At 37.3% G+C, this 13,739-nt stretch overlaps 1 protein-coding gene across 1 annotated transcript; it reads left to right on the forward strand.

Annotated features, from left to right (window-relative positions):
• Positions 1–7,184: 7,184 nt before the first annotated feature.
• LOC117336622 (keratin-associated protein 5-4-like) lies at positions 7,185–8,276 on the forward strand. The gene has a single exon (XM_033897234.1). The coding sequence runs from the start codon at positions 7,185–7,187 to the stop codon at positions 8,274–8,276; it is 1,092 nt and encodes a 363-aa protein (XP_033753125.1).
• Positions 8,277–13,739: the final 5,463 nt, after the last annotated feature.

Raw genomic sequence — 13,739 nt, forward strand, 5'->3', positions numbered from 1 at the left:
ATACCGAAAGCCAATAACGTCACGAAAACCAACCCTGCTAGCCATTTACATACTATACTAGCATGCCGAAAGTCAATAACGTCATGAAAACCAACCCGGCTAGCCATTTACATACTATACTACCATACCGAAAGCCAATAACGTCACGAAAACCAACCCTGCTAGCCATTTACATACTATACTAGCATGCCAAAAGCCAATAACGTCATGAAAACCAACTCGGCTAGCCATTTACATACTATACTAGCATGCCGAAATTCAATAACGTCACTAAATCCAACCCGACTAGCCATTTACATACTATACTGGCATGTCAAAAGCCAATAACGTCATGAAAACCAACTCTGCTAGCCATTTACATACTATACTAGCATGCCGAAAGCCATTAACGTCGTGAAAACCAACCCGTCTAGCCATTTACATACTATACTAGCATGCCGAAAGCCATTAACGTCGTGAAAACCAACCCGGCTAGCCATTTACATACTATACTAGCATGCCGAAAGCCATTAACGTCGTGAAAACCAACCCGTCTAGCCATTTACATACTATACTAGCATACCGAAAGTCAATAACGTCATGAAAACCAACCCGACTAGCCATTTACAGACTATACTACCATACCGAAAGTCAATAACGTCATGAAAACCAACCCAGCTAGCCATGAATCATCAACAACATATATTGAAAGAAGATGTCCAAAAGAACCTAAAAAGATAAAATCTCAAGAAAATACAACTAAAGAAAGGTATGTCACTTCTGTATTTGAAAACCAAGATACAGGGGAGAGAATTGAAGGCATCTATGGGGTATTTTTCTCTCCCAGAATACCTCATTCAAGATGGCTGCCAACATTGGCAGCCATCTTGAATGAGGCATTCTGGGAGAGAAAAATACCCCATAGTCACTTCATATCTCTCGGTTTCGCCTATGTTTGTGGTTGCACTAACACATATTACAGGATTGCATTTAGATAACTGGTGTAGTCAAGAAGTTTTTCCAGTAGATAAAACTATCTCCAAGAGAAATATGCCTTAGTGGATATTTAATTGAGGTCGTTCTATTTATCAACCGATCAAAGGTAAATCACATCAAACTCCATACCTCTCCAGCCCTGCCGATAGGGCGTAGTAAGAGTCACACCTACTGCCTCTCCAGCCCTGCCGATAGGGCGTAGTGAGAGTCACACCTACTGCCTCTCCAGCCCTGCCGATAGGGCGTAGTGAGAGTCACACCTACTGCCTCTCCAGCCCTGCCGATAGGGCGTAGTGAGAGTCACACCTACTGCCTCTCCAGCCCTGCCGATAGGGCGTAGTAAGAGTCACACCTACTGCCTCTCCAGCCCTGCCGATAGGGCGTAGTAAGAGTCACACCTACTGCCTCTCCAGCCCTGCCGATAGGGCGTAGTAAGAGTCACACCTACTGCCTCTCCAGCCCTGCCGATAGGGCGTAGTAAGAGTCACACCTACTGCCTCTCCAGCCCTGCCGATAGGGCGTAGTAAGAGTCACACCTACTGCCCTATTAGTGATTCGTTATCGGTGTATAACTTCGTGGTCTTATGTTTTCCCTTCTGTCTATACCACTGGTTTCTTTCTAATGTCTAATGACATCACCTTTCCTCTAGGTTTTATTTGAGCGTTCGCCCCTGTGATGTAAAAGGTTATGAATTCTGACCTCTCGTGAGACAAACTGAAGACTAACGAATTGGTTTTTGCAACTCTCTGCTTGACTTTCAGCGTTTATCTGGTTCGCATGTTGTCATTGTATTGTACCTAGGCGGTTTGTCAACGTGTGACAATGCCCTACAGGTAGGGCATAAGCATTGTACTTGCTACCCCCGTTGCATGTTCGTAAAAGGCGACTAAATTTGGATATTATCTTTTCTCTTCTTTCTTAACAACATTCATCTTTATAATGTCTCCCTTGACAGAGCTCACTCTTGGTCTTGAGTTGAGCGTTTGCCCCTATGAGGAAGGCTTTGGGTTCTCTCACCTGGCCGAGGCATACCAAAGTCTTGAAAAATGGTAGTCGCTGCTCCTGCTTGGCGCTCAGCATTTTAGGAGTGGGACGACTGGTTTGTCCGTTGTCAGCGTAATGTGACCGGGTGGGGATCCTGCTGAGTATCTTCAGCAGTATGCCTCAGTGAGGTAGCACTATAAATCGTCAAAAAGTTCCGGAATATCACAGGGAGACTTAACACGAACAAACCGCAGCCTCCCCCCAAAAATATGCACTTACCACACGCATGCATGTCGCACGCACGGGATGCCGTCTTTAAATGACCTTAGCTGTTGATAGGAGGTTAAACAATAATATACCAAACCAAAGATTCCAAAAGATCGCATCATTTAGGGATATAGTCTATAAATGACATTAATGTGTGAACTTAGGTTGATTTTGTTTTCATTTTTTTAGCTAAAATAAATTAACAGAAATAAGTTTGATTTTCAGCAATATCGTCATGCACCTCAAAAAATATAGCTATTGATAAAGTTACATGCATTCAAACAACGTTTTGTTCTCAGGCCAAATAATATCGATTCCTGGACAAGGATAATAAAACCACTCCAAAGACAGTGATTCAAAAGCCATGTTACTGTCTGTAGATGAAAGATTAATATCTGTTTGCGAATGGTTGTAAATCACTGCTAAAGCATATACTGCATCGGCGATTCATTAAGTGATGAATTATGTATTGGGATTACACGTGTATATATTATTTCCGGTCTTTTGGCACGGAGTTGCTTCCTTAACGGATAGCATTTGTGTACCAAGGCATGACATCTACATTCTTGATGGTATCACAGGTCAACAAAATCCCATTACTTACAGCTGTGTTGAAGTTAAAAGGATATAGTTAATCATTCCATCTTTATTTTATTTGTTTACAGTCTAGATCGCTATACAGCTGAACACATAACAGGCTTTAAACAGTTAGCTACATGTGTGTACAGATTTGTAAGGACCGTATGAAATATTATTTTATTGTTATTTTATTATATTCTAAATCTACTTTTAAAAAGCATAATTCATGTCATCAGGCTATACGTAAAAAATGACATCATTGTTTGTCACACGTCGCTTTCAAAAGAGGCGTTCTTTTATTCGAACGGCAGATATGAGTTGCAGAGCAATTTATCATATTTATAAATGAATGATGTTTACAGCAATATTTGTGTCTAACTGTAATGGAATATATATCATATTTGTACAGAAAATTCGTATATCACACATACATTTAAATCGTTGCCTCTGTGCGTCCGCGCTTGAATATTTAGATATCATGTGGCAGCTATGACAACCGTAAAAGGCGTTTCATTTTTATTGTGATGATAACACCCAATAATAGTTCAATTTTCCTCGAGTACTTGTGGTATGGTAACATGCATAGCTAGTAAATGAGCAAAGACTATCAAAAACATTACGAAAATTACACGCGAAAAAAAACAACGTTTTGCCTCCATGTAAATAACGGAAATGGCTACAGATTTAGTACCAAGATAAAACAAATGCACAATATACTCGTAAAATCATTTATTGTGGTTGACGTTGCAATATTTATTCATGCAACTCGACTGTGCATGTTCGTATTGATAGTCGTTGGTGGCGTTAAATTCTCAAACTTTGAGTCGGAGCTACATTTTCAAATAGGTAAATATTTCAGTAACTTAAAAATATAAGATTCTTGTTTACTTTTATTTGTACAGCATGAAAACGTTGTAACGACGTTATGTCCCTTTAATTTGCTGCGGCGGAATAATCTCAAAGAGAGTCCACCAATAAGCGGATTTTCTCAGTGATTTGTGAACGGTAGATTAAATCATAAGGATTAACTTGAGTTTATCCCATAACTATGCTTGTTTCACAACTGATATGGCACATGATAAAATTCGTAGCAGTGTGTTATTGTTTTTGTTTACACACCACAGTGTGTAACCACTTTCTAAGCCTCCGATTGGTAATTTGTGACCCCCAACAAATCTGATTGGCTAACCTCTGGCCTTTGATCACGGACTATTTTTACTACTCTCACTTAATCTTTGTTTTGTCGTCTGTCTTCAAAAGATCCACATGGACACGTTTTGTGGATTTGTCGGTGCTCAACATTAGCATAACTGGGTGAGAGGGGTGTTCTCATGGAAATGTCGGATTAATCTGGGGGTTGAGTCGTACGAAATATAACTTGATGATAGTAAAATAGACGACGCACGAAAGCGAGATATTGTATCGATTATAGGCCTACTGGCGAACCAAAACTGACACCCCACCTCCCCCTTGATTCTAGATATCCAGTGGACCCCAATAGCTACGAATGAATTATCAAAACAATGAACAAATGTAATACAATATGGTTAAATCGCTGTCTCATTTGAATGAAATGGTCGCGGCAACTAACGGTAGGCCTAAGCCTAGAGCTTCCCTTTTAGTTGGATGACATTTGGTACGGATATTGTAGCCTACCAACAGAAAATAAAAGAAAAAAAAATCAACGAATAAACACTTTCTGGTCATTCCACTTACCTTTATTACGAATATATTTATCCCAAACACAAAAATGTAAAAAAAAAAAAAAAAAACATCTTGGAACCTTTGTCTCATGTCAGTAAACTGATGAGATTTCGTGTCAACACACTGACAAATGTAAAATACTCATTGCTCAGCACTCCAGCTCGGTTTCCGAAATATTTGTTGAAATGCACGGTGTCTTGAATGAATTAATCTCAGAATGACCATTTACCATCACAATAACCAGTAATAGCGTACCTACGATATCCAGGAAAGGACCGATAATGGAATCTGACAATGATTAGTCTAATATTCAGCGGTGACGTTCGACTTCGCGATGACGGTGACGTCTTCGAATATTTTGAGCGGAGTCATTTAAACAAGTTACCTACCTATTAATAAATCACACAGACACAAGGATTGTCAAACTAATATTTCTTTTTGCAAAATAATATCATTTACAAATATAGTACAGAAGATATGAGTCGTGCATCAAAAATTGATGAAAAGCTTTCGTTCATAACGACCTATATTTTGTCGCGTAGTTCACGGAACTTAGTTGCTACGTTAGGAGAATTTGAACTTGACAAGCTTACGTTTGTAAGTAAAGAAGTTATGGGATAAGCAAGTTCCCCTATTCGTGACGATTGTTTATCATTTTTATCCAACTCTCGTTAGTTAATTTTCTAATTTTAAAATTAGAAAATTAACTAACGAGAGTTGGATAAAAATGATAAACAATCTCCACTCGTTGGAGAACCTCTATATACCATACGTTGAGGTTAATGGAGCAATACCAATACTCAAACTAATCATTAAAAAATTCAACACAAGTAGCATGTTTCTAAATATTTCGAAAAATAGCCATTCAAGAATCACTATTTCAAATATTTTAAATAAAATCCAATTGGATTCTTGTGAAAAAAAATTTGTTTTATATATCATAATCAAGTTATGGGTAAAACAATTCCATGCTGAATTTTTTTAAATAAATCGTGTGTTGACATTTTGTTAACACGCATATTTAAATTTATGAAAATAAGCCTTTAACTATGGTACTGATTTTTAAGCTGTTTTAGTGCACAAAAATGTGTTGATTTAATCTCAATGCAATATTGCGTAAATATAGGCATTATCAAATAAAATTAGATATAGTCCAATTTTCCTCAATTCTCATTTGTTTTAACATGGTCACATTGAGGTAAGTATTTTTAGATTTTGACCTGATATTTCAAATTTTAGAAAGTCATGATCATTGTGACGTCACAATAATTCAAAGATTCTTTTCCGGTTATCATGATAACTTTGATGCAATTCGGCCCTTTTGGAAACGAGGCTAGTATCTAATATGAAAGTAAAGGACACTTGATTCTGTTAATACGGTGTCATACCAACCTAGTATAATCAAATCGTTTATATTCTTCCAGCTCGGTATAGAATTATATTGACCAAAAGGACAACTATTCACTTACTAAAGGTGTATTACATACCATGAGCAGACTACATACTGTTTGCAGTTCATCAGCATGTTCATTTTACTGAAAGCTGAGGACAATTAACGAATTAATGATGCATATGTCACATAACCCAAATGCCATATTGTGCCGCAAAACTGAAAGAAATTGCCGTTAGAATAGTAATATGGGGGCATATTTTCTCCAGTTTTGTTGTATATGATTTGGGGGAGGGGGGGGGGGGGGGGGGGTTCAGAACTTGACAGGGGGGGGGGGGGGGGGGGGGGGGGGGGATTTTTTCAGAACTTGACAATGTACGGGTGAAAAATAAGATAAAATATATGAAATTTGATCCTATTCCAGGTATTTCCTTTGTAATTGAAATGTAAATATTTAAACAACCCGGCTATTCCAACAATATTGAAAGTTGATATAAAACTGTACTCAAAATATTTGGAATCACCAAAAGTTGCAAGACTACGTGATGCAAACAAAATACCACAAATATCCTCAAATTAACAAATAATAATATATTTATTGAATCCAGTTCCAAATATATGTTTGCATTAAATTTATGTCCAAACATCAGGGCATTTCTACCAGACTTGTTTCCTACCGACAAAACTTGTACTATACACCAACTATAATGTCGAATGCCAAATAACCGATCGATGGAGGTCTCACTTTCTTCTTCTCTCCTCAAAAAACTTAATCTTACAACTTTGTTCACTGATAACGCCTCCGGGGTGCCGTTTTAAGGTAGCAACTCTCTCAAATTGCATTACTGGGACACTTGGGTAGCATAAAAAGTCAAATTATTTTGACAACGTGTTTACCATCATGATAAGACTAGGAAGAAACCGCCAATCGAAGAGGGTTAATATGTGAGTGAAGATAAAAAGTATCTCCCAAGCGTTTCCATGGGGTCATTAGATCCAAATTTGCTACAACAGTATCCATGTCTCTGAAACATGACAAGGACTGTTATTGTACATTTGCCATATGCAAAAACGTGTCTGGTATATCAATAGCATTGTCAAGGCATAAATCGTTCCCTACGACACAGTCACACGCTTTATATATTGGTATTTACAAAGCGTTGTCGGAGGAATAATTGATCAGTAAACTATTTTACGTTTTTTCAGAAGAGGTCATATGTAGGGAATGTCCATATTTAGGACCAAAATAAAGTCATTTTAAATATCTCGCTTATCTAGATTGGAATGTCGTTGGCTAGGATAGGATCATGTGGCACCTCACCTGGTCACACTATTCGGATAGGATCATGTGGCACCTCACCTGGTCACACTATTCGGATAGGATCATGTGGCACCTCACCTGGTCACACTATTCGGATAGGATCATGTGGCACCTCACCTGGTCACACTATTCGGATAGGATCATGTGGCACCTCACCTGGTCACACTATTCGGATAGGATCATGTGGCACCTCACCTGGTCACACTATTCGGATAGGATCATGTGGCACCTCACCTGGTCACACTATTCGGATAGGATCATGTGGCACCTCACCTGGTCACACTATTCGGATAGGATCATGTGGCACCTCACCTGGTCACACTATTCGGATAGGATCATGTGGCACCTCACCTGGTCACACTATTCGGATAGGATCATGTGGCACCTCACCTGGTCACACTATTCGGATAGGATCATGTGGCACCTCACCTGGTCACACTATTCGGATAGGATCATGTGGCACCTCACCTGGTCACACTATTCGGATAGGATCATGTGGCACCTCACCTGGTCACACTATTCGGATAGGATCATGTGGCACCTCACCTGGTCACACTATTCGGATAGGATCATGTGGCACCTCACCTGGTCACACTATTCGGATAGGATCATGTGGCACCTCACCTGGTCACACTATTCGGATAGGATCATGTGGCACCTCACCTGGTCACACTATTCGGATAGGATCATGTGGCACCTCACCTGGTCACACTATTCGGATAGGATCATGTGGCACCTCACCTGGTCACACTATTCGGATAGGATCATGTGGCACCTCACCTGGTCACACTATTCGGATAGGATCATGTGGCACCTCACCTGGTCACACTATTCGGATAGGATCATGTGGCACCTCACCTGGTCACACTATTCGGATAGGATCATGTGGCACCTCACCTGGTCACACTATTCGGATAGGATCATGTGGCACCTCACCTGGTCACACTATTCGGATAGGATCATGTGGCACCTCACCTGGTCACACTATTCGGATAGGATCATGTGGCACCTCACCTGGTCACACTATTCATGCAACGGTTTTACAAAAGCTGTGAACGACCAAAAACGGTAAATGAGAAAGAAAACTGAAAACAGAAATTAAAATGTTGTAGGACACCTATTTAGTTATTCAATTGTTTTTCTCTTACCCTTAAAAACGTAACATTGTGAATCGCTAAGCATGCAGGTTTTTGTTTTGTATTGTTAAACGTCAAATCAGCCGCTATGGTCATTTAAAGACGACGATCTCTATGGTAGCAAAGTGGGTTGTTTTATCTATAGTAGATCACTTCACTTACAGTGATGTCTCTGATACTACATTATGGACGTGCTAAAGTGACGCGTAGCGTATGCTGTCTAGAATCGCTGCCTCGACAACAGTGAGATAGATACGACTCCTTCGCTGGCTGTATAATTTTACTTAACTATGTTAATATACGATGTGTTTTATTATTAATATTTAGGATTAAAGTTTATGTTCATACGGCACAACTAAGCAGTTATATAGTTATACAAAAGTAACAAATTAACAACGTATAAAAAGCCGTAATCATTATAACTAAACAGCGGTAAATCGAGGATAAAATACGAACAAAATAGGTTTACACGGAGAATAAGTTTCGTAAAGATGAGCGTCTCTGTGTTATATTTCAAATACAGGCAATGCATCTCCCTTAAGTTGTTTCTTGATAAATCTAATAAACCAACTATATTTTAGTCTGACATGTAACATATACCTATGGATTGTTCAGAAAAGAAATATTTTAAGATCATTAATATAATAATATTCATGCTACGAAAGGTGGCATCATCGGCGTGTAATACTTTGTGATGGAATAAAGTGTCAATCATTATATTTAGATTATATCAAAGTATATAAACAATACATACAGCGATATTTTTTTTTCAGTAAAATTACTTACATCATGTCCAGGTTGAAATGAAAACACAACAAGAAATGAACCGTAAGGATATTTTAGCAAAGAATTCCAACAGGTGATTAATGGCACCTTCTCCTACCTCAAGGGTGTGACAGAGAAATCTCATACCCGAGGGATGATATTCTTGGTTGTTTAGAATATTGGTTGAAGATTTCTTTGTCACGTCCTAATGGAAGGGATTATTTTTCAATAATCAAACTGTTTACATTATGCAGTCCAATTGTTCAAATGTTGGAAACATTAAAAGCAACACAATGTTAACGTGGTGAGATTGAAATGTTTCAAGAACGTAAGATATCAAAACCTAGGATGTGACAGAGAAATTTTGAAAAAGTAAAATGGGAGACAAATCTGTGAAGAACGAGAGACATATATGTGAAGGATGGGAGACAAATATGTGAAGGATGGGGGACATATTTGCGAAGGATCTGTGAAGAAACGGAGATAAATCTGTGAAGGAAGAAAAATAAATCTGTAAAGGGTCAGAGACAAATTTGTGAAGGAAGGGAGACAAAACTGTGAAGAAAGGGAGATCAATCTGTAATGGATCAAAGACAAATCTGTGAAGGAACGGAGACAAAACTGTGATGAAAGGGATATTAGTCTGTGAAGAATGAGAGACAAATCTGTGAAGGATGGGGGACAATATGCAAAGGATTGGAGACAAATTTGTGAAGAAACGGGGATAAATTTGTAAAGTATGGGAGACAAATTTGTGAAGGAAGGGATAAAAATCTGTGAAGGAAGAGAGACAAAATCTGTGAATGAAGGAAGATAAATCTGTGAAGGAGGGGGTGGGGGGGGGGGGGGGGGGGGGGGGGGGGGGACACATCTGTGAAGGAAGGGAGATAAATCTGCAAAGGATGGGAGACAAATCTGTGAAGGAAGGGATATAAATCTGTGAAAGAAGAGAGACAAAAGCTGTGAAGGAAGGGAGATAAATATGTAAAGGATAGGAGACAAATCTGTGAAGGAAGGGAGATAAATTTGTGAAGGAAGAGAGACAAATCTGTGAAGGAAGGGATATAAATCTGTAAAGGAAGGGAGACAAGTCTGTGAAGGAAGGGAGATACATCTGTGAAGGAAGAGAGACAAATATGTGAAGGAAGGGAGACAAATATGTGATTGATGGGAGTAATTATTAGCACAGCGTTTCTCATATGGAGGTCGTGCACTTACCTTGATTTTAACCCCAATTAATGTATGGCATCAATAAGACAAAATACATTTATTCTCCTTGGACACCTGGTCTTATAATGCTAGTAATTTGTCGAGAATCTCTAAAATCTATATTTCATTTCTTACCTTGTTTCGGTTGAGTTACAGTTTCCATAACACATCTATGTTGGTAAGCTCTGACAGTTTTTCAACCCACAGTGTCTATTCTAGTAAAGTTGAATTTAAAAAAGCATTGGTAATGAGGAATATACTAATTAAGATAAAACAAAGACCGTCGCTAATTAGCATTAATAGAAAAATACATTATGTGATCAGTAGGGCTAAAGAAGTATGATCGTTGTTCCGCTTTTCCTGATCTGGGCCAGGTACTAAAAATACAGGTAAAATATATCGTGACCCCATTGATTCACACAGTACCAAAATAAATCACCATGGTCCATTGGGGCGTTGTTCGTTGTTCGTACAACATAAAATAAAGTAAATTTTAATATATCAAATAGGAATTCAACACTACTATCAACGTGTGTCTCTTGTCGTAATGGTAGTGTGTTTATATTTTACTTTGAACGATACGGAATAAATCTGTTAATTTACTTTTTATATCCAAGTGAAAATCTTCTATCTCAACATTTTATCTTTATACTGAAATGATAACTTCATATGAAATATGCTTTTAAGGTTAAAAATATCTTTCAAATACCACCAAGAATATATATTGGTATTAAGAAACATAACAAAATATGAAAAGATACATCTTAATGATTCGCACTCCGAACCATCGGGTTGCTAAGCGTTGGTTCTACCATACGAGCTAAGTGGACTTATTGAAATGTGTTGTTTATGTTACTAGTTTCTGTCAGTCTAGTTAATGCCAAATTATTAAAAATTTCATCAACTACACTTTATCAATTTTTAGATACAAAGCTCATCGGAGGATCAAAGTTTTTAGCTTGCGGGAACCCTCCCCAATACCCCCCCCCCCCCATTTTGTTTGTTCTCAAATGTTTCCAGAACATGCGCCAAAAGAAGTCCTGTGATGACTTACGGAAAAGCATTGCTAGAGTAGGAATGGGTTCCATTGTAAATAGCTCACAACATGTTACATTTCCCCCGAATCCCAGATAAAAGACGATAGCGAAATTGCACAAGCAACATTACGATTGTTCCGCTACAATACTCCGAAAATTTAGTCTTACACAAATTTTTATTTTCCCCTGTAAACATATAAAAACGTTCAGACAAATTTGACACTTTTATTAGGGATTTTATATATACTTAAATGGGTTTTTAAGTTTCAGGGATGGTGATGTCTTTTGTGTGTTTTTTAAACGATATCCTTGTGGACTTCTAAACTAGTATACTGTACCTATGCCATATTCAGCTATTAATCGGAGAGCGGCATTACACGATCGGCAAAGATCATCAATTGTCTTCATGATAGGTATATAATAGTCCTGTTTGGAACCATAAAATGATTATTCGTCAGAGGGGCAATTTTAATACGTGATTGTCAAGGTCAGCCATTACATCAGCCAACACAGGATTTACCTTACCGACATATATCTGTTACTTAATAGGTATCGAAAGTACCATTAACATCAGTATAGGATAAAGATATACGTTTAAAAAAAACGAAATAGCCCTGGAACAAAATCTAGCTGTCATACACACCGCTTTCGAATTGCACAAAAACGCTGACCGTAGCCGGAAATATGGATTGCGAATAGACATTACTATTTCTAAAAACATAAGCATGTCACGAACATAAATTTTCATTATAATCATGCAAATAGTCAGTGTAACATTGTTCATGTTAGTTTGGTTCTACATTAGTAAAAAATACAGTTGAAAAATACAAAAAGCAAATAAATACGTACGCGTCTACGCAACGCAATTTCCATATTGTAAACATGGACACATAAGAAAAGCATTTCCTTTATTGATAAAAAAAATAGATAGTAACATGGAAACACTAACACAAGGAGACAAGGAGACAAAATTCCTAAAATCAATTTCTAAATGGATAAGATGATTTTACTAACAACATTGTGATTTCAAACATTCATGACGTCACGCCATTGTATTTTATTGTACATTAAATGAGAGTGGTAATATCACATAGTCGCAATGCCAGTTATATGATAGAAAAATAGTAACATAAAAACAAAACCGCAATTCTAACTAAAATTCTATAAAACGACGTCAAGATACGAGCAAGTATTCACTACGAAAACCTATTAGGGTCATTTTGAAATGTAAAATAAAAAAATTTATCTCGTTAAAACGCGATAACTCTATCATTAAAACGCGTTAGTATAATTTTATCTCGTTAAAACGCAATAACTACCGCGTTAAAACGCGTTAGTTATCTCGTTAAAACGAGTTAGTTATTTCGTTAAAACGCGTTAGTTATCTCAATAACTACCGCGTTTTAACGCGATAACTAATTCGTTAAAACGAGATAATTATAGCTTTTTAACGAGATAACTAATTCGTTTTAACGAGATAATTATCGCGTTTTAACGAGATAACTAACTCGTTTTAACGATTCTCTTAAACGTTTGGATATAAATAATGCCCATAATGTATTTCATGTACATTGTGTACTTGATTAACTTCAACTATAGACCAGATATATGTAATAAGCACCATGAGATGCAGTCTGGCGTTATCATCGAATGGCTGCCGGTTATTTTAGAAGCAAAACCAACCTACTGCGCCAAAACATAGTGTTCTTATTTTGACAATGCATTACATGATATGTGACGCGTACACAATGATACGATTAAGCATGCTAGAGGACATTTATGAGTGAGAAGTTTAATTATATGGCATTGGTTGTGTCTAACAGGCCTCATTATCCATACAATGCCGTAATATCATATACAGATACATTCAGTCACGTCTCAAAACATGTCAAAAGAAATAATTAGATATAAAAGTTGAAAGCAATAAAAATTCACGGGAGAAATTTTCTATTCATTGAAACTTGGCTCAGGTGGACGCGGTTAGCCCCTGAACGAACCTTCACGCCTGCAGTGCCAGACCAGCAGCGTAAATTGATGTTCATAACCACAGAGACTGTATATTTTAGTGTTATCGATTATATATATATATATATATACATTTAAAAAGAATAAAAACACGACACAGCAGCTAAAAAGAATAAAAATAAATATTTCTATTATATATATATATATATATATATATATACATTTATTGATTAATGAATTAGAAAATGATGTGTCCATTTGGTTTTTTTTAGATTTAAATAAGATATTTTATAGAAATCACACAATGGAATATCAACTTTAACTTTTAATATATTGTTCTATATTCATTATTCGGCTAATTGTTTTCTGATACAAATGTCATATTTGAATGTGATGCTACTTTTAA

The sequence above is a fragment of the Pecten maximus genome, chromosome 10 (genome assembly GCF_902652985.1).
Source record: "Pecten maximus chromosome 10, xPecMax1.1, whole genome shotgun sequence".
In the NCBI taxonomy this organism is placed as follows: Eukaryota; Metazoa; Mollusca; class Bivalvia; order Pectinida; family Pectinidae; genus Pecten; species Pecten maximus.